The following is a 19,619-nucleotide window of genomic DNA, read 5'->3' on the forward strand; positions in this document are numbered from 1 at the left end:
CTATGTTTCAGCATGTACTGGCTGACTTGGCATGATAGGAGTGTGATTGCTAACATCAATCACAGTCCAATCATGCCTAGGTTCCAGCACTTACACATCCATTCTATCACACACACACTCATTCATTCATATACTCATTCATTCACAGATTCATTCCCTCAATCACGCATACTCATTCAAACACCCTCCCCACCCCCTTACCTGCACTGCAGCTCCTCGATGCCGCTTACAGTCTTCAGCAGAGGGAGCGGCCTCCCTCTGCGTTCTCTGGTACTGCACAGAGGATGTGATGTAATGTCACGTGAACTCTGCTGGGTTCCGGTTCCTCTGTGCAGTAAAGAAGACCCTCCCACAGGTAAGTAGCAGGGCTGAGTTGCTATGGACATCCATTGTCCCACCATGTCGCTCATTGGGGTTATACAATGATCGTGGTGGGCCACATTCAAAGGTGGTTATGGGGAGGGAGCTCATTTGGGAAACCTAGTTTTATTACCCATCTTTAGAACCGGGGTTTACCCAGCCGTGGCTCTGGAACTGTGGCCCAGCAATCGTGCAGACTATTCCCAGGGACGCTTCCTGAGCTCTCCATCAGTAACCCGGGATTCACGCCGATCCCACTGGATCACCCTCAAATAGTGCCTCTTTGTATTGCACCTCCATACAGACCATACAACTGTATGGAAGTTCCAGGCTGTCGGGTAGTTGGTGAGATTATACTCCTGATCTAACCTAGTTCTGTTTGTACCCTAAACTAAGTCTCGATTAGGGCTTGAGTGATGGGTCTCTGGCCTCTTGGCAGATACTTTGGGGCATTCTTTCTGGTTCGTTAGTTCTTTGGGTCCTGGTCTGACCACTGGGTGCAGTCTGGTCTAACCCGCAATCTAGCATTGGAGTTATTACCCATTGGCAGTGGTAGTCTGGATCCCTTCCTTTGGAATGAGAAAGTTACCTTTTGATATGACAACCTTGGGATTGTACAGGGAATCAATAAGATTTCAGCATGGTCTCTTCCAGTTGGTTCTTTGCTTTGGCTGATGGTTCTCCTCTGCCTTGAATTCAATTTGTGGGTGTGTGCAGCGTATGTTCCTGGAATTGAGAATAACATTGCCGATTCTTTGTTTTGACAGCAATGGTTTTTGTCTGCCCCCTGAGGCAGACATGGAGGCTACCAGTTATACAGAGTGGGTTTGGACGATGGGAGGAGACATGCCATGACCGTGATACACTGGTCCATTCCACCTGGTCCACATACGAGAAGGTCTGGAAGTAATGGTGCAACTTCCTGGAGGTGGCAGGAAACCCCTTACCCCACGAGGGTAGGAGGATGTTCCTGTTGTGGTTAATTGGACAAATGTTTGTGGAGGGCGCAGTGGAGGTTGTGACCGTTCTCCGGAGGGGAGTGTTTGGTGTTTCTGAATGCCTTGTGATCGTTGATCGCCTCCTAAACACTTTTAAAATGGTTGTTGATGCCCCAGGGAGGGGCCAGACTTCCTTTATGAATGGATGCATTACATTCTCAGTGAATGCAATGCTCCATCCGTGTAAAGTGAGTGCCCCTCACTAATGTAATAATAATAATAATTAAAACAAATAAAACATAAGTTAAAAAAGCATGCTGATCTATTGTTACAAAACTATCCGATCCCTGCTTTCATGCAGGGATTCAGACATTATGGCACAGTTGGCAACCTCAACCCCACCTGCAAATCAAATTAATGAAATAAATCACAAATAATAAAATAAATAATATCTGGGTGTAGGGTATTTTTTTATTTTTATTTCTTTTAAGAAATGGGGTGATTTCAGCCTTTTGCTTTTCTTGTGCACTCGCTTTTGTGGATTAAAACTTCCATCAGCCTCAGGCAAGCTAATAAGGGTGAGTTGTACCCCCAAAAAAACAGTTACATGAGAAAAGCAAAAGGCTGGCATACTTGAAAATGTTATATTTTGTTATGTAAAGTGTGTTTGTATAGTGACTTATCATTTAACCCTTTATTTTCTGTGTGCCTATCTTTCCCTATTCTGTGTGCATGTCATGTAGTGTGCCCTGTAGATTTAAAAAAATATATACAAAAAGCTATGCATGTGGGGTATTTTGTTAATCTGGAGAAGCAGCTAAATATATTCTGGTGGGTTTTTTCTGCAGTTGTATGTAATATGTGCAGACAATCCTTAAAAAAAGTGCCATGTGGCCCTCAACTTACCAAGCAACATGTCTCACAGTGCCACCTTTGCCCCAAAAATAGCTTATCTGTGCCATTGTGGCCCCCAACCTGCTAGTCTGTGCCATCATTGCTCATTTCCCCCAACATACACTCTGGCACACATATGTAAACACACAAATTTACACATACTAACACTCCGTCTTACTACACTCATACTAATACACACTCCGTCTCACTTACACATACATGCTCACACACACACACGCTTACAAATACCGTATTTGCTCTGAAAAATATCCCATGTCTTATATTTGAGGTCGTCTTTTAAACAGACCTCAAATAATGGTCTGACTACAAGACTAATCTTGTAGGAGACCTGGACCCTACTCTCTGGCAGGCAGTGGACGTCTGCGCAATGCACACAGACAACCTCCGCTGCTGCCTGCACTTCCTCTGGGGCTTCTATTACGGAGCGCCAACATCCATGCCAACATCCATGCCCACATACACTGTGACATAGACATCCATGCTCACATACATGCATAAACAGGCCCGGCCCAAGACATAATGCTGCCTGGGGCGAAGTTTAAAATGTCACACCCCCCCTGCCGACGCCGGGGGGGGCTTAATTTTAAACTTCGCGGACGCCATTATCTACCCCCCCTTTGTACTTACCTATAAACAGTCCTGCGGCGAGTCTCCCTGCTCTGCCACGGTGCCGGCTTGTAATGTTGAGTGCTGGAAATTGATGTCACTTCCGGCGCTCAGCATTACAAGCCGGCACCGAGCTAGAGGGCTCGCAGAGGAGAGAGAGGGGCGCCGAGCGGGTACTGACAACTTGGTAAGCGAAAACCACTCGACGCCCTCTCTCTCCTCCGCTAAAAAAAAAAAAAAAAAGCGCTTCAAAAGTCCCCCACTCTGCTCCATTGTGGGGCCGGCCCTGTGCATAAATACACATGACATGAAGAGGACGATTCCCCAAAATGTGAATATTAACTTAGAAAAAAAGAAAAGCATGACTATGAGACTATTTTTTCATATTTATGATTGAGAGAAAAAAAACTTGTTTTTTTTTCCTTGTATTTGCCAACCTACCCCACAGTTTGCTATTCTGCCCCCCAGATATGTCTTATACCCCCCTATATGCCACCCTTCCCGCTGATATGCCTTATTCCCCCTATATGCCCCCCAATTCACCAATGTATCCCTAGACTTGTCCCCTGTGATCCAGACTCCCTGGTGTCAAGTGGGGCAACCGGTGGACGTCTGCGTGATGCGTGCAGACAAGCTCCGCTGCTACCCGGGACCTCCACGCGGGGCTTCTATGACTGAGCACTGGAAGGTCACGTCATGCTGGTGCTCCATCATAGAAGCCCGGGCAGAAGTGCCGGCAGCAGAAGAGGTTGTTGGTGCGCATCGCGCAGATGTCTGCCAAGAGAGGAGGATCCAGGTCCTTTAGCGCTGCAGGGGATCTGGATCTTAGTCTTCTAGTCAGACCTCTATTGAGATGTGCTGGATAAACAAGTCCAATCCATGAAGGCCCCACCTCACAACTTACAGGACTTAAAGGATCTGCTGCTAACGTCTTATGCCAGATACCACAGCACATCTTCAGAGGTCTAGTGGAGTCCATGCCTCAAGGGTCCAAGGCTGTTTTGCTGGCAAAAGGGGGACCTACACAATATTGGGCAGGTAGTCATAATGTTATGGCGCAGGGGTCGCAACTGCGACCGGGCCCTGGAGTTCTGCCAGTCAGGGGGGCCCAAGGGGTGCCGAGCGGTTGCTGAAAACGACCGCTCGGCAACTCTTGGGCCCCCCTGACTGACAGAAATCCAGGATGCCTCTGCTCCCAGCCGCTGCCGTTGCTGCCTCCGTTGTTGCCGTCGCCGCTGTCGCCGCCGCCGCCTGCCTCAGCGCTGCCCAGAGTGCAGTGTCGGGAGCGTGAGGCGTTTTTCTCGGGTGCCGGCGCTTCACGCTGAGCGCCGGCATATGACGTCATATGCCGGCGCTCAGGAAAGAAGCGCCGGCACCCGAGACAAACGCCTCACGCTCCCAACACAGGGGGGGAGTGGGTAGATCGTGAGAAGGGGGGTGGGGGGGAGTGGGTAGATCGTGAGAAGGGGGTAGGGAGGGAGAGGGTAGATCGTGAGAAGGGGGGGTAGGGAGGGAGAGGGTAGATCGTGAGAAAGGGGGGGTAGGGAGGGAGAAGGTAGATTGTGAGAAGGGGGTAGGGAGAGGGTAGATTGTGAGAAGGGGGGTTAGGGAGGGAGAGGGGAGATTGTGAGAAGGGGGGGTAGGGAGGGAGAGGGGAGATTGTGAGAAAGGGATAGATGGGTTGGGGGTGGGGGGGGCCCTTAACAGATTCTCGCACCGGGGCCCTGAGGTTTCTAGTTACGCCCCTGCTGATCGGTGTATATATATATATATATATATATATAAATATTTTTTAAACATTGTAAAGGACATTTTCCAAAATAAAAGTCATTTTTTCATCAGTGGCACCTAACTTTGTGAGAAATCCTAAATAAAATGTTAATATACACTTTATTAGGTACACCTGTTCCATTGCTTGTTAACACAGATAGCTAATCCGCCAATCACATGGCAGCAACTCACTGCATTTAAGCATGTTGACGTGGTCATCTTGCTGAAGTTCAAACTGAGCATCAGAATGGGGAAGAAAGGGGATTTAAGTGACTTTGAACGTGGAATGGTAACTGCTGATCTACTGGGATTTTCACGCACAACTATCTCTAGGGTTTACAGAGAATGGTCCCAAAAAGAGAAATATCCAGTGAGCGGCAGTTGTGTGGCCGAAAATTATAATGTCAGAGGAGACGGAGACAGACTGGTTCGAGGTGATAGAAAGGCACAACCAAGGTATGCAGAATACCATCTCTGAACGCACAACATGTCAAACCTTGAAGCAGATGGGCTAGAAGCAGGAGACCACACCAGGTGCCACTCCTGTCAGCTAAGAACAGGAAACTGAGGCCACAATTCACACAGGCTCGCCAAAATTGGACAACGGAAGACTGGAAGAATGTTGCCTGCTGTGATGACTCTATTCCAGCTGCGACATTCAGATGGCAGGGTCAGACTGTGGCGTAAGCAACATGAAAGCATGGATCCACCCTGCCTTGTATCAACGGTTCTCAGTCCAATAGGGCACCTTTGGGACGTGGTGGAACAGGAGATTCGCATCATGGATGTGCAGCCAACAAATCTGCAGCAACTGTGTGATGTCATCGTGTCCATATGGACCAAAATCTCTGAGGAATGTTTCCAGCACCTTGTAGAAATTATGCCATGAAGAATGAAGGCAGTTCTGAAGGCAAAAGGTGGTCCAACCCGGTACTAGTAGGTGTACCTAATAAAGTTGCCAGTGAGTATACATTATATTGCTTTAATCATGTTTATTATTGCTTGCAGAAAACTATAAAGGGTTTAACCGTTTTTTTCCGCTTCACAAAGGAAACGATAGAACAATTCTGCAAAGTTTTCTTCTTCTTAATTGCTTCTAAAAATGCTCGGCAGATTGCATTCACCGATGCCCCTCTATAAATTGTAACAAATGACTTTTGGATTTGTGATTGTGTTTTCTTTTTTCGATTTTTTTTTCAACTTTCCCCGCAAGGCAACACACCTACAGACCGAAAGTGAAACAGTTACAAAAACCTTACGACTTCAGCGCTGATTAACTTGGCACAGTGGCAGGAGGTAGGCCCTGACTTTAACCAAAAAGAAAGACTTACCCCGCCGGATTTGGGGGGGAGCAGTGAATCTGAACGCTCCGACACGTTGGCTCCAATCCAAGGTGATTTCCCAGAAAGCACATGTCTATCTAAAAGAGGAGGGGAGACGATTGTCTTTAAAAGCTTCCAGGAGCTGAGTGCTCAGTAGCAGTGGGCCGGGCGAGGGAGAAGGCAAGTTCAGAGCTGTAACACGCACTCTGCTCGGCGTGTGAGAAAAGGAACGTTGCGTTAGCAGACACAATTTGGATAGCACCGCTGGAAAATTATCCACAAAGTAACCTAGAGGATTAATGTATAGTAAATAACACAGTAGAGAACACGGATCACTAATTGATATAAAAGGACAAGGTATAAAAACATCACCCACAGACCGAAACAAGAAGACAGGACAGGTAACCCACAGTGTAGTGCTGAAATCCAGGCGTTTGCACCACGCACAGCAGGAGTTTTAGTAAAGAAGAGGCTTTCGATTGCGCAATAGCAGCGCTGCACGGAAAGCGTTCGGAATTCTTCCACTGATTTTAAGAAACCTTTTGACAGCACCATGGCCCAAAGCACAGCGACCAAGGTAAGTGAAGACTCAACAGGTCCGAACTGAATTGGGTATTGATTCATTTGCATAGCTTTCCGAGAGGTAAAATTTCCTTGCTCTATGCTACTTGTACATTTGTTCACACTGAATTCCAGTTGCATTAGATGTGTTCTCTGTAACAAGAGACTTCTTGTCTGTCATTCCTGACATTGACAGAAAACCAATGTGCCCAACTGGTCTCAGTGCCATCATTGTCTACAAACAACTTATCAGCACCATCTTTGTCCCCTAGACAACTTACCAGTGCCATATTTGCCCCTAACATCTGCTCAGTGTCACTATTTGTCTCAAAACCTATTGCCAGTCCCATCTTTGCCCCAGACAGTATAACAGCAACATAATTGTCCCCAAACAGCGTGTCAGTGCCATCTTGTGTCGAAAAAGCTTATCAGTGACATTTCTGCCCAACTTGTCATTGCCATCTTTGTCCCCAACAGTTGTCAGTGCCATATAGGTATCCAACTTGTCAGCACAATCTTTGTGCCCAAACAGCCCGTCAGTGTCTTATTTGCCTCTAAACGGCTTGTCAGTGCTGTCTTTACACCCAAATAGTTGCCCTTTTTGTGCCCACACAAGTTGCCAGCAACATCCCCCCTCCAACAGTACTACACTGATTGTGTCTGTGGCGTCCTGCACTCCAACTTTAAAGAACCCACCAAGTTGGTAGGCACAAAGGGGGCAGACAATGGAGTCTGTGCCGATTTAGCAAGCACTGACTTCACCCTACACACTATGCTTCCCGAGTGCACCCCATACACCTGCGTTGGCTCAGCTCTGGTTGGTATTAGCGCCGGCTAAGGCAAGCTATAATACATTCCATGCATACCTATCTTTATCTGAATTGCACAGCTGGAAAATAATACCAAATGGTACTATTTACCAGTTACAGGTACAGACTAGCTGGATTGACACCCACTCACCATAAAGATTGTGCACAAACTCTATCTTATCTATAATACCTTTGCACCCTAAACAGCATTAAACTAAATCTGTCAGTCACATATGTCTCTGACTTTAAAGAAGTAGCTACATACACTAGTAGCATCACCAAAATCAGACACTTTCACAGAGATCTCAACACATTGTGCTAGATATAGCTGAAAAAGGTGATTATTCCTAGCTTCAACCCCCCACCAGTATTGTTAGATATCATATAAACACTGTATTAAATAACTAAATAAAAAAAGAACAAATGTGAGTACTAGCTAATCTATGTTAATTTGCTATTTTAAATCTTATTGTTCAAAAGTCATTTTATACAACACCCTTGAAATAAAAACGACGATAACAATTACCCTAAAATGCAAGTGAACCAACAGGCTGGGAAATATCTGTATTAAAAGTGCATAACGTAGTCCCATTTTCTGCAAGAATCAGTTAATTCCAGAAGGAGTCATAAATAATTGTTCATTGATTATTCCTCTTCTAAATCCAAATACTGTACATATTCCCAGAATGATAGGACTGATGGTAAGTCATTGGAGAAGCTCTATAAATGAAGTAAAAATCTCCAATAATGTAGTTTTTAACACCTTTAATGAATAAATGTTGTAACATTCTCAACTGTGCCCTCCCTTCCTAATGTATTGTTTTTTTCAGTCAATTTTAGTGTTGTCATACCCTATGACTGTACAGTATATACTGTAGAAAGTGCTGGGTAATTTGTTGGCATTATATAAATAAACGATAATAATGGAACAATAATTATTCACCCACATAGCAAGTTTTAAAATCACTGTGTAGTTCTCTTGCACAATTTTCTCCTTAGGTTCAGAATTCTCCTTCAGGTTCAAGTCTCCTATAATGCAGCCTTTTAGACAGAGAGATGTTTATGCAAAGATTCAGTACAATATAGATGGTACACCCACAGCCGCATGTATAATAGATGAGGCTTTAACCCCTTAAGGACCAAGGCTCTTTTATACTACAGGACAACAGCAATTTTCATGTTTTCACTGTCTTTGTTCAACTGGAATGTCCCTCTTTCTCAATTAGTGAACCCACACAAATCATATATTTTTGAAATCATATTCATAAATGTAAGACAATATTTTGTAAGATTAAAATTTTAAGAAATGGCAAAAAAACTTTCACAATTTTACACATACATAAATTGCACACCGCTAGAGCTAATGTGGAAAATACCCCAAATATATTCATTAACTTGCCTTGAATTGGAGCCCAACCTATATCCACTTATACATGGCAAAATAGGTGATCATTAACCCGATTTGCATATACCTAACCAGAATACCCTGCACTACAGGATTGTTATGGGGAAAAACAAGTCTTTAGGCTTGCCAGGAGGATGTAAATTAGTGTTTTGCAATGCCTCTGTTACTTCGTAAGTTTAAGTGGAGGAGATATTCATCACCTCTGGTTATTTTACTATGACCATTTTGAAACTTTTCAGGATGACATTTTATTACCTCATATTATCTCATTCAAAGTTCCTGGTTTTCATTTCTTCTTAATTCTGTTTTTTATTTGTTGCCCAGAATATGGGCAACTGCATAAAAAAAACTTTTTTTTATCTCCAGCATTATCCCCTTAGTTAGTTAGCTGCATCCATATTCAAAATATCCCACTTTTTTTATTTACAATACTGTGCAAAGGTTTTAGGCAGGTGTTAAAAAAATGCAGTAAAGTAAGAATGCTTTAAAAAACAGACAGGTTATTAGTTTATTTTTATCATTTACCAAAATGCAAAATGAATGAACAGAATTGAAATCAAAATTTGGTGTGACCATCCTTTGCCTTCAAAACAGCATTAATTATTTTATGTACACTTGCACACAGTTTCTTAAGGAACTCTGCAGGTAGGTTGTTCCAAACATCTTGTAATCTCAGACACACCGTTGTACCAGGGCCCACTGTTTTCTGGTAATGCTGATGGCAATGCTGGACATCTTTCGATTGCGAAGGGAAGTAAGCATGATGTGTCTGATTTGCTGCACCAAGTTTCCTTGGTCGACTGCTGTGTCTAATGTCCGCAAAATTTCGCTTTCTTTGCGCTTCTTCAAAAGAGCTTGGAAACAGTATCTGCAAACCCCTCTCCTCCTTGTAAATTTCTACCAGGGAGAGACCATGTTGATCGAATATAACTACCTTGTGTTTGACATACTTCAGCAACCTCACCTTGTTAGTGAGTTTGGCTATTCTTCACCCAGTTCAATTCCTCCTACAGATCTGTTTCTGTTTCAATTAATGCTTGTGTTGCAACCTATATATTAAACTGATAATCATTAGCACCTGTTTGGTATAAGGGTAGTTTAATCATACACCTAACTATATACCTACAAAATCCCCAACTTCGTACAAGTGTACCTAGAAGAATTGATGCTGTTTTGAAGGCAAAAAAGTGATCACAACAAATATTGATTTGATTTATAACTACCTATAGCTTTTATATTTGATATATTTCAGTATGTTACATGTTGCATCAAAATGACATGATTTTTATATGACTGATTGTTCTGCTTTTGTCGAGAAAATGTATTAAATGTTTTATAAAACAGGAACATGAGGTATGACATTCACTTTTATAGGAGATAATTGTCATAGTTATAAATGCATACATGATGCAATATGCAAATATATAGAATATATGTTAACCATTTAGTACAGTGCACAGTACAACTGTATTACACAATACTGGTAGACGTTTATAACCCTGTAGTCAATATTATTCATGTATACATATCTTGTATGTATGTTTCAGCATACATTCGATACTGACCCTAGGTCTTTTTGTCTTTCTTCAGGGTTTCTTGTTTCTTGTGTTTTTTCAACTGGTCATTGGTATTCAGTCTGTAGAGTTAAACAAATGCCAACAATTTGTCACAGACAGGCATATCAAATACCTGGATGACATGGTGAGTAAGTGAAAAGGGTAAGTGGGCAAGATATAGCATTGTCCAGGGTGCAAATCAGTGTTTGAGCTGCATTACTTTAGAGTGGAATCCAGGGCCGGCCCTACCATGGAGCAGAGTGGGGAAATTGCCCCAGACGGCACTTTTGAAGAGGCTGCACTTTGCCGCCCCAAGACCTCCTAAGGTCTTTCATGTAACCTATTTAGTTATTTTAAAATATTGTAGTGTTTTGTTTAACAAGTGCATTGTATTGCACTTGCTTGCATTTCAGCTCAAAGTTGGAGGCAGTTGCCACATTGGTTGTATTGTTGACCATGTGTTAGATTTAAAATGGCTGTAGGCATCTCAACAAAATATATTTTCTCATTTTCATAGTTGATATTTGCTCATAAGATCAGGCAGCATTAATCAATGGATCTGTGTATTGTCTTTATTACAGATAGATAACCAAATGGAAAGTTTGTGTACTATAAAAGTGAAACTGTTGAAACGAAAACATTTGGTGAGTCTATTCTATGCAAAACCCTGCAGAATATGTTGGTGCTTTTTTAACTGTTATTACATTGTAAAGTGCAAGCATTATCAACAGAATATGAGGAAAAAAGCTGATCAAATTCACTTTAAAAATAATCATAATCATGGTAACAACATTTTTTTAGTTTTGCCCCACCGCTGATATTGAGGATCTCAATATTACCATGTCTATGCTAACCATAATGTTTTGTTTGCGTCTATGATTTGTTCATATATATATTGTTTCATAATAAAGTGTACATGCTATGTGTGTTATACATGAATTTCCAACAATGTTGCATCACTCAGTATTTGTCAACCAGTTTGTGGCAATATGGTTGACTTTATGTAATACATACAAATCTTTGGTATAACATTTAGCAGTTAGCAGTCCAACTTAGCCCTTTTTCGATGTTGAGATCTAATAGAAATACTATACAAAGCTTTTGTACAGTTTTAGAGAACCAAGCATCCACAGGTTCTTCATCTCAAGAGAAATCCAAAGTAAGGTGAGGTTCATTTTGAAGCTGAAAACATTGGGAACCCAACTCTCAAATATGTGGTGCCAAATAGACAGGCCTAAAAAAATAGTCCTTTCTTTTAAAAAAAAACATCAGGCAAAATACTGCCACCATATTAACTTTAATGTCAGCCAAACTGATGAACAAACACACAGACCGCTCTCAGTCAGAATGATGCAATGCATACACATCACAATTTTTCTTTTTGAATGAATTTGAAAATGTTTTCCAGTTACATATGTTATTAGTAACCTTCCAATAATTTTACATGCAGGCAATTTGTCCCTGCCAAACATTACCATTATGATTATGTATTTTAAAGAAATGGGTTCTGTATCAATTTTCCATTTATTAATTTAAATACATAGGAGTTATTTGTTAATGTCAAGTGCAGCACTTACTAAGAGTTATAAAACATTGTCAAAAAATAAATTTTAGTTAGAAGATATTAACTATGAAAATGTTCAACTTAATGATGTTAAAATCTGGCAGACTGCAAAAGGCATTTTTTTAACATGTCACAAATGAGTGAATAATTGGATTTTATCAGCTCTGCTAATGCTGTGAGTTACATCCAAGGTGTTTTTGATCCTTCTTTGAATGTATATACTTATGAAAATGAAGCTTCTGCCTCTGATCTGGTTTGTGACTCTGATTCTTTTCAGTCAGACTACTGTTACATCAGAGGATCAGTTTATCTGCTTGGAGACCTCCTGAGGAAGCACATGTTATTCAAAATCAACTCTATCAGCTTCAATCGTACACAAGAGCTGACACAATTGTACAATAATGGAATCACAGAATGCATGCTAAAGAATGGTGATTCAATAATGAGGGTAAGGTCATCAGATGTCTGGTAATGGGCATACTAGCATTAGGCATAAGATACTTTATCAAACCTGCTAAATTGAAATATCTGTCCTTTATCTACACAATTTTGTGTTTAAAAATACTTATTTATTATGAATTCATATTATTTTATTCACAAGTTATGCTAGTGCCAATGTTGTAACATAAAATGCTGCACCCCTCCTTCCCTCCACAAACTGTTGACAGCATGTATCCTAATCAGTAATTAGAGTTCTTGAGACAGAAATGATTGGTTTGGTCATAAAAGTGATAACACTACCTTTGGTTTCCAGAAACCAAAAGTGTGCTCTGAGACAAAAGACCTAAGTCTTGCTGAAATACTAGAGACAGTACGGGAATTGTTCAAAGATGCAAAGGAATTCAGAGAAAAGTTTTCTGACCACCACAACTGCGCTGAGCTTTACAAGGAATGTGAAGAGGAGGATGAGGGAAAAGAGTATCCCCCTGAAGGTAAGCTAAACAAACACAGTTAAGCTAGTTATCTATGTTCACTTCTTTGCTACTTTTCAGCCTCACGTGCCTAGCCCTTTAACTTGCACACAAATGTTTCAGCTGTATGGATCCTGACACTTATTTTAATGTGAAAAGGAAAGCCTTTTCCTAGGCACAGATTACATTCTCTCCTTTTTCTGTTTAGTAAAAAAAAAAGAGACCTTACATTACTTAAGGTAATGTAAGGTAACATGTCTTGCTTTGTTGTGCCAACTCACCAGATGAGACTAACAGTTAACTAATCATATGGTGCTTTGATACTTAAGATGGTGCTTTATACAATAGGTACATCGAGTCTCTCCCTCTCTGAATCTTACAGGTCCCTCTCAGTGTGACTGCCCTTCCCCAAGTGAAAAGCCAGTATTCCAGCATAGCCCACACCCATCAAGTCTTGTCCTTCCTACTTTTGACACTACAGAGGAAATGAATTTAAGAACACTGAGCTCTTACCCATACAAGCCAACTGCTCCTTTGGGAACTGAGCCGAACACAGACACCACATCTTTAATCTCTACAGATTTGTCAACGGAATCTGTGTTTCAACACAAAAGGGAGTACCCTCAGGACACCACTATACTTCTGCCATCTCGTAGCAAAGGTCTACCACATGCTAGAACATCGATTTCTCCACCCCATGACATTTTTCTGCAGGTTACAATGGAGTCTCCAAAAGGTCCCACTATGCCTCTATTGGGGAGCATGCAAACTACAGGTACTAAAACAAGTAATTTCAAAGTCACCACAGACTCATTAGAGATCTCATATGCTAACACTGAACAGTTGCAGGCAAAAACAATTTCTTTGGACAACAGAAACCACCCAACCTTTGAGACAAATCATTTGTTCATTAACACTGACTTACATTTCCCCAATGAACTCCTACAGAGCCCAAGTACTTCTCCTTTACAGGACCAAAACCTCTTGCCAAAATTCAACAAGGATGCCTATGGTGCTTTTTCCTTTATCAGTGCTGCCACTAAAATGCGTCGATCTGTTGAAACATCAGAGAAGAAATTTAAAACCGTTTCTTCAGGTTATAGTCTTGAAGAGTTTAGTGCCAGCTTAGTTGACTTGAGTGATGCTACAGAATGGGGCAGCGCATCTGGCTCTCATTTCCATAAACCTCTGTTACATGGAAAAGAGACAAAGGGCAACGACTTGGGCTGGGCTGCTGCCACTCCTTCTTCTGCCTCAAGCATTTCACCCTCAAAGTCCATCAAAACTGGACAACTTGAGACAACAGTTACTCTGCCCTCCAAAACAATAGTAAATGAGGGACACTTCACTCAGCCCAATATTTTGCAAAGGGAGGAAAGCTTGGCAGCTCTCACATCTCAGAACAGAGAGAATCATGTTGCGAACCCCAGATCTGACTCTAACCTGCTCCCTATCATTGAAACAGAGCCCATAAATGATGAAAAAACTGAACACGGACTATGGGGCTTTTTCCTGCCTCTGATCTTTATCTTCGGTTTATTGAGTTCCGGTCTCCTATGCTATAGGAAATATCGGGTGAGTCATGGTTTTGTGGTACAGAAGTATAAATGTTCTTACTGTTCCTCTTACTGATTAGTGCTAAAACTTTTTTGTTACATACTGCTATCGTACAAAAGTTGTATTAAACACTTTTTGTGAAAAAAGGTGAAGCTGTGGTCAGCCTCTGTTTGTAAAGGTTGCGTACTAGTGAGGATGCATTAGTAAACATAAGGGTGTCCAGCATACAGATACCTCGCAAGTGAACAAGCAATATTGCCAACCAAAACTGCTTAGGATTCATTGAAACGAGAATCATTAAAGACACATTTTTTATAAGTAAACAAATTAAGTATGCCTGACCCTTAAAAAGCATAACAGGCATTTTTAGATTCAAATGAGGTTTAATTTAACCTGTTACTCTCCTTTTAAATGTCCATTTTTCATGTGTTCATGGAGGTAGCACGTAGCTGAATAATTTTTTCTTTCTACAGAGGAGGAGTCGGCTAAATGGAAACCAGCGTGATCCCGAGATTCCAGAAGAAAGGTAAGATCGGCTTACATTGCAATGTCATTATTCTTGTCTCCTCTACTTGTTTTTCCTTTGCTACTCTCTGTTCCCTTACTGCAGAATGCCATCAGTTCCAGGACCATATTTCTCATAATACAAGTTATTCACTTGCTTTGATTGCCATTTTTAATGAGAAGTATGGAGAAGGTAACTGGAGGCTTGATCTTCAATGAAAATCATCCTAATTTTAGCCACACTAGCCTAGTTCTTACCCATACCTTGGATACAAACAGTTTCTTTTAGCACATAGTCTTTTTGACTATGGGCTGCATGGGATTTAATTCCAACTCTTGCTGCAATGCTGTCTCCTATTTTATAGTCATACTTTTGCTACATTACTTATTTTTCTGAATTTTAAAACAGAGCTGTAACATTTTTTTTCACATGATTTTTTTTTATAATTTCAGGGCCCTGCAAAGTAACTTCATGGAAATGAATGATGTGTAGATGGTGAGTACTTTAAATCTTGCTTTTTGCCGTTAAATGTTATACATCAGAAATGTTTCTTGTGCAAATGGGCCAAAAATAATTTCTGTTCATGTTTGGGCCGTTCATTTTCAGGCAACAAATTTACTTCCCTGCCCATTTGGATCAGCTGAAAACTTGGTGCCAACATTTACTCTCGCTCACTTTCTCAGTGTCACTCACTCTAACATCCTCATTCTTGTTCACTCTCCTTCTCTATAACTGTTTTCCTACCTTCTCTGACGACCATTTCTGCCCTCCGCATCCTCTATCTTTTCCCTGCGGAAGTGATCGGCAGAGAAGGTAGAGAAACATTCAGAGAGCATGAGAAGGAGAGTTAATGATTCAGAGAAAATTCAGAGCTTTTTGCTTTGTTTTCGTCCAATTCATGGGGGCTTCGTTTTTGGGGCTTTATGCGAATTGCCAAATTTACTAAAATTTGGTAAATCTGCAATTCATACAAATTTGTAGGGCTGCAACAACTAATCGATAAAATCGATAATCGATAATGAAAGCGTTGACAACGATTTTCATTATCGATTAGTCAAATCGATTTTTATCGATTATAAAAAGAGTTTTTTTTCAGAGCAGATGCTCTGAAAAACTCCTCTCCTTATATAATCCCACCTCAAACAGAGATCGGATTATAACACTAGAATCCAGATCCCCTGCAACACTGCAGGGGACCTGGATTCCCCTCACTGTCAGCCGGTGGGTGTCCGTGCAATGCGCACAGACAACTTCCGCCTCTCCCCTCCACTTCCGCCGGGGCTCCTATGATGCAGCGGCAGCATCACATGATGTAGAAGCCCCAGCGGAAGTGATGGGGAGTAACAGAGGCTGTCTATGCACATCGTGCAGACCCCCACCGGCTAACAGAGAATCGAGGTCTCCTGCAGAGGATCATCATGTCAGCTGGTGGGGGTCTGCACGATGTGCACAGACAGCCTCCGTTACTCCCCTTCACTTACGCTGAGGCTTCTATGAAGCTCCAGTGAACGTGCCTCTCAGCAACGGAGGTTCACAAAACACCAGGGAGTCGGGACATAGGCAGAGTGGTGTATGGGAGGAGGGAGGGGGCAGAGGGGTGTATGGGAGCCACCGTCCCATACACCCCTCTGCCTCCTCCACCTCCCATACACCACTCTGCCTCTCTACCCGACTCCCTGGTGTCTTGTGAACCTCCGTTGCTGACAGGAGGCAGAGTGGTGTGTGGGAGGGGGGAGGAGGCAGAGTGGTGTATGGGGGGTATAATGAATTTCAGGGAGGCAGAGTGGCATATCTGGGGGAGTTAGAGTGGTGAATCAGGGAGTATAATGAATTTCAGGGTGGTGCAGGGCATTTATGGGGGGTGGAGTGGCATATCAGGGTGCACAGTGGCATATAGGTAGGTATAAGGCATAAATAGGGGCGGGTGGCATATTGGAAGTTATAAGGCATATCAGGGGGAACAGTGGCATATAGGGGGTATAAGGCATATCGATATTAGGCATATCAGGGGGGCATAAGACATATCTGGGGGTAAAAGGTATATCGGGGCTCAGTTGCATATCACTGGCATATAAGGAGTATAAGGGATATCGGGGGCACAGTGAAATCTCTGGCATATAGGAGGATAAGGCATATCTGGGGGCAGAGTGGCAAGCTGGGGGTCAGATGTGCATAACTGGGGGCAGTTTGGTAAATAAAAGAAAATATAAACAAGGCTTTTTTCTCATAGTTTTTATTAAATATGAAAAATAGTTAACATATGAATTAATATTTACTAATAACTTTGTATTAAAACCTAGTTTGAGAAACACTGTGTTTGGGTTCTTTTATTATTATGTCAGTAAAATAAGAAGGTGAATAGAGAAATGCCATTGTGATAAAGAGATGAAAGTGTAAATTGTAAGTTTTTTATTACATTATTTTAAATTTTTTTAAAAATTGCATTTTTTTATCCGATTAATCGATTAATCGGAAAAATAATCGGCCAACTAATCGATTATTAAAATAATCGTTAGTTGCAGCCCTACAAATTTGAATGCACTAGTCTAGTCTGTTGTAATGCAAAATCTCTGTAAATCATGGGATGGAGATAATAAATGTATTATTGTAATTGGGTGTTTAGACTGTTTAGAAGAAAATGGAAATAATTTGGTATCTTCCCAAATAGCATGTTCTATCCACCCTCTCTCACAAAAAATATATTTTTTGCCATTTTATAGTCAATTTTACTGCTGCATTACCTCTTTTTCCAAATTTTAAAGTAGAACTTTAACATTGAACTTTTTATCATTTCAGGGCTCTGCAAAGTAACTTGATGGAAATGAGTGATATGTATATGGTGAGTAGGTTTATTGCAGCATTTTCTTACACACAATGTAAAATCTCTATAAAGCAAAGGATGCGGGCAATACATTTATTATGGTAATTGAGTAATTAGACTTGTACAAGAACATGAAAATAATTTAATATCTGCCTAACTAGCATGTTCTATCCACCCTCCCTCACAAAAGGGAATACGGGAATGTTCTAGTCTTGTTATCCATATAAAATATCTGCAGAGAATTCCTGAAATTGTTCTCCATTTTTTCCACAGGGTTACTGTTTCAGTAGAAATAAATAAGGACTGTGAAAGACTGGGAACTGACCATCCAAACTTGACTTGTTCCTGTCATCTACAAAATTAAGTGACTGGTTGTCTCCAGGACTCAAGTATTATTGTTTTCAGGAAGTGAAATGCCAGGAAAATATCCATATGACTGCACAAACGTACTAAGCATTGCATGTAACCTTCCATTGCTATCCCTAGTGGACTTTGGTTATGACTTGCTTGTAAAAAGGTAGCGGACACACAGCAATGCCTTTTAGAGGATGGACAATGTACAGGAATTCAATGACCTTAAATAACCTATAATTCAAATAAATGCTAAGTATCAGCATAATTGACCACTTGGTCTCTACATATTAACACTGAACTAGTTTGTATAAATCAATTTTCTTTAAAAAAAAAAAAATCTAAATAATACAAACATAATGCTATTTTGCTCTGTTTGGCTTGAAGCTTAATGTCCACAACAATGGTAATTTGCATAAAAACTATTATTGCATTAAGTCGTTTTGAAGCTGTAGCTCCAGACATCTGCTTAAAGATGCTAAGGTATTTTAAATGTCAACAATACCCACCAAATATTTATAACAGATAAGAAGGGTCTTGGCCTATGACCTACAGGATCATGGTAAGCTCAATAAAACATCGGTAAACATTCTCAGTTTGTTAAGAATATGTATTTTTGCCAGCTATTAACCACTCCTGATTAATAGTCCATGTAGATGATTGTGATGTACTAAATTTTGGAGTTTACTGTGACCCTGTAGAAATCTTGCACATTTCCCATGTACTATTTGGTTAAGTTGTGGACATGAGCCCCTTTTTTGGATTAACAATTGAAATAAAATGTGAATATTTCTATAGTAGAAATTGTCAATTGAAAAATGCTTAAGTGGTACAAATTTGGAAGCATTTAACTGTGTCCTTTGTTGACATACCTATATTTGTGGATACTTTAATGCTAGTTGTTCTAGGCGGAGTAGAGCTCCTGACATAAGCTCCAATGTTTCTGTGCTGGACACAGATATTGGGGTAATTATTTTACATAGGTTTTTTAAATGTATTTTTATATCATAACATTATGTTTCATGTATTTGTATAAATGGTTATTTAAGAGCATATTTAATAAATATTATATAAAATTTTATTTTACTGTGCGTGTATTTTTAAAACTGCAGTTTAATGAACAAAAATTAGCAGACATGTTTTACAAAGTACATGGCCAAAATTGCACCATGTGAATTGATTATTTCTTTAAAGAGGGGGAAATATACTCCTGAATAAAATGGTTAAATTCTGGAGAATAAGGGGATTTAAACCAAAAACTGTGTGTACAGCTTGAACACCCATGAACAAACTGATAGGAGCACCGGATACATGTATCAGATCCCTTCTCACGGTTACTCTGTTTGTACCCCACGATGCATATTGACAGATACGGACAGGCAAAAAGAAACATACCGAAGGCTGGATATTGTTTTGCTACAATCTGTATTGGAGTAAGCTGACAAGACAGGTAAGTGGAACATAGGACTGGTCTTGACTGGCAATATGGCTGGAAAGCCCTCGGACAGGGCACACGGCTGGAAAGCCCTCGGACAGGGCACACGGCACACGACAGGGAGCACTCACGCAGGGCAGGGTACAGGACACATGGCAGCGAGCCCTCAGGCAGGGCACACACACCAATGAGCCCTCAGGCAGGCAAGCCAGGTCAGAACCAGAAAGAATCAG

General features: G+C 41.1%; 1 protein-coding gene across 4 annotated transcripts; it reads left to right on the forward strand.

Annotated features, from left to right (window-relative positions):
* Nucleotides 1–6,353: 6,353 nt before the first annotated feature.
* On the forward strand, nt 6,354–19,032 carry LOC128472449 (uncharacterized). Of its 4 annotated transcripts, XM_053454299.1 has the most exons (11): nt 6,354–6,488; nt 10,277–10,387; nt 10,824–10,886; nt 12,084–12,254; nt 12,561–12,738; nt 13,100–13,504; nt 14,183–14,292; nt 14,748–14,800; nt 15,232–15,274; nt 17,576–17,618; nt 17,874–19,032. In XM_053454299.1, exons 1-9 carry the CDS (start codon nt 6,465–6,467, stop codon nt 15,269–15,271), a joined length of 1,155 nt encoding a protein of 384 aa, XP_053310274.1. In that variant the 5' UTR covers nt 6,354–6,464; the 3' UTR covers nt 15,272–15,274; nt 17,576–17,618; nt 17,874–19,032. The 4 variants fall into 4 exon arrangements, with proteins under 4 accessions (XP_053310274.1, XP_053310272.1, XP_053310275.1 ...); XM_053454297.1 differs by having other exon boundaries at nt 13,100–14,292; XM_053454300.1 differs by lacking the exon at nt 13,100–13,504.
* The last annotated feature ends 587 nt before the right edge of the window (nt 19,033–19,619 follow it).

The sequence above is a fragment of the Spea bombifrons genome, chromosome 2, assembly GCF_027358695.1.
Source record: "Spea bombifrons isolate aSpeBom1 chromosome 2, aSpeBom1.2.pri, whole genome shotgun sequence".
In the NCBI taxonomy this organism is placed as follows: Eukaryota; Metazoa; Chordata; class Amphibia; order Anura; family Pelobatidae; genus Spea; species Spea bombifrons.

Coding starts and splice junctions, on each gene's coding strand:
- LOC128472449 (XM_053454297.1), top strand. CDS start 6,465: ATGGCCCAAAGCACAGCGACCAAG. Junction 12,255..12,560: donor ATGGTGATTCAATAATGAGG/GTAAGGTCATCA, acceptor TTTGGTTTCCAG/AAACCAAAAGTGTGCTCTGA. Junction 14,293..14,747: donor TATGCTATAGGAAATATCGG/GTGAGTCATGGT, acceptor TTCTTTCTACAG/AGGAGGAGTCGGCTAAATGG.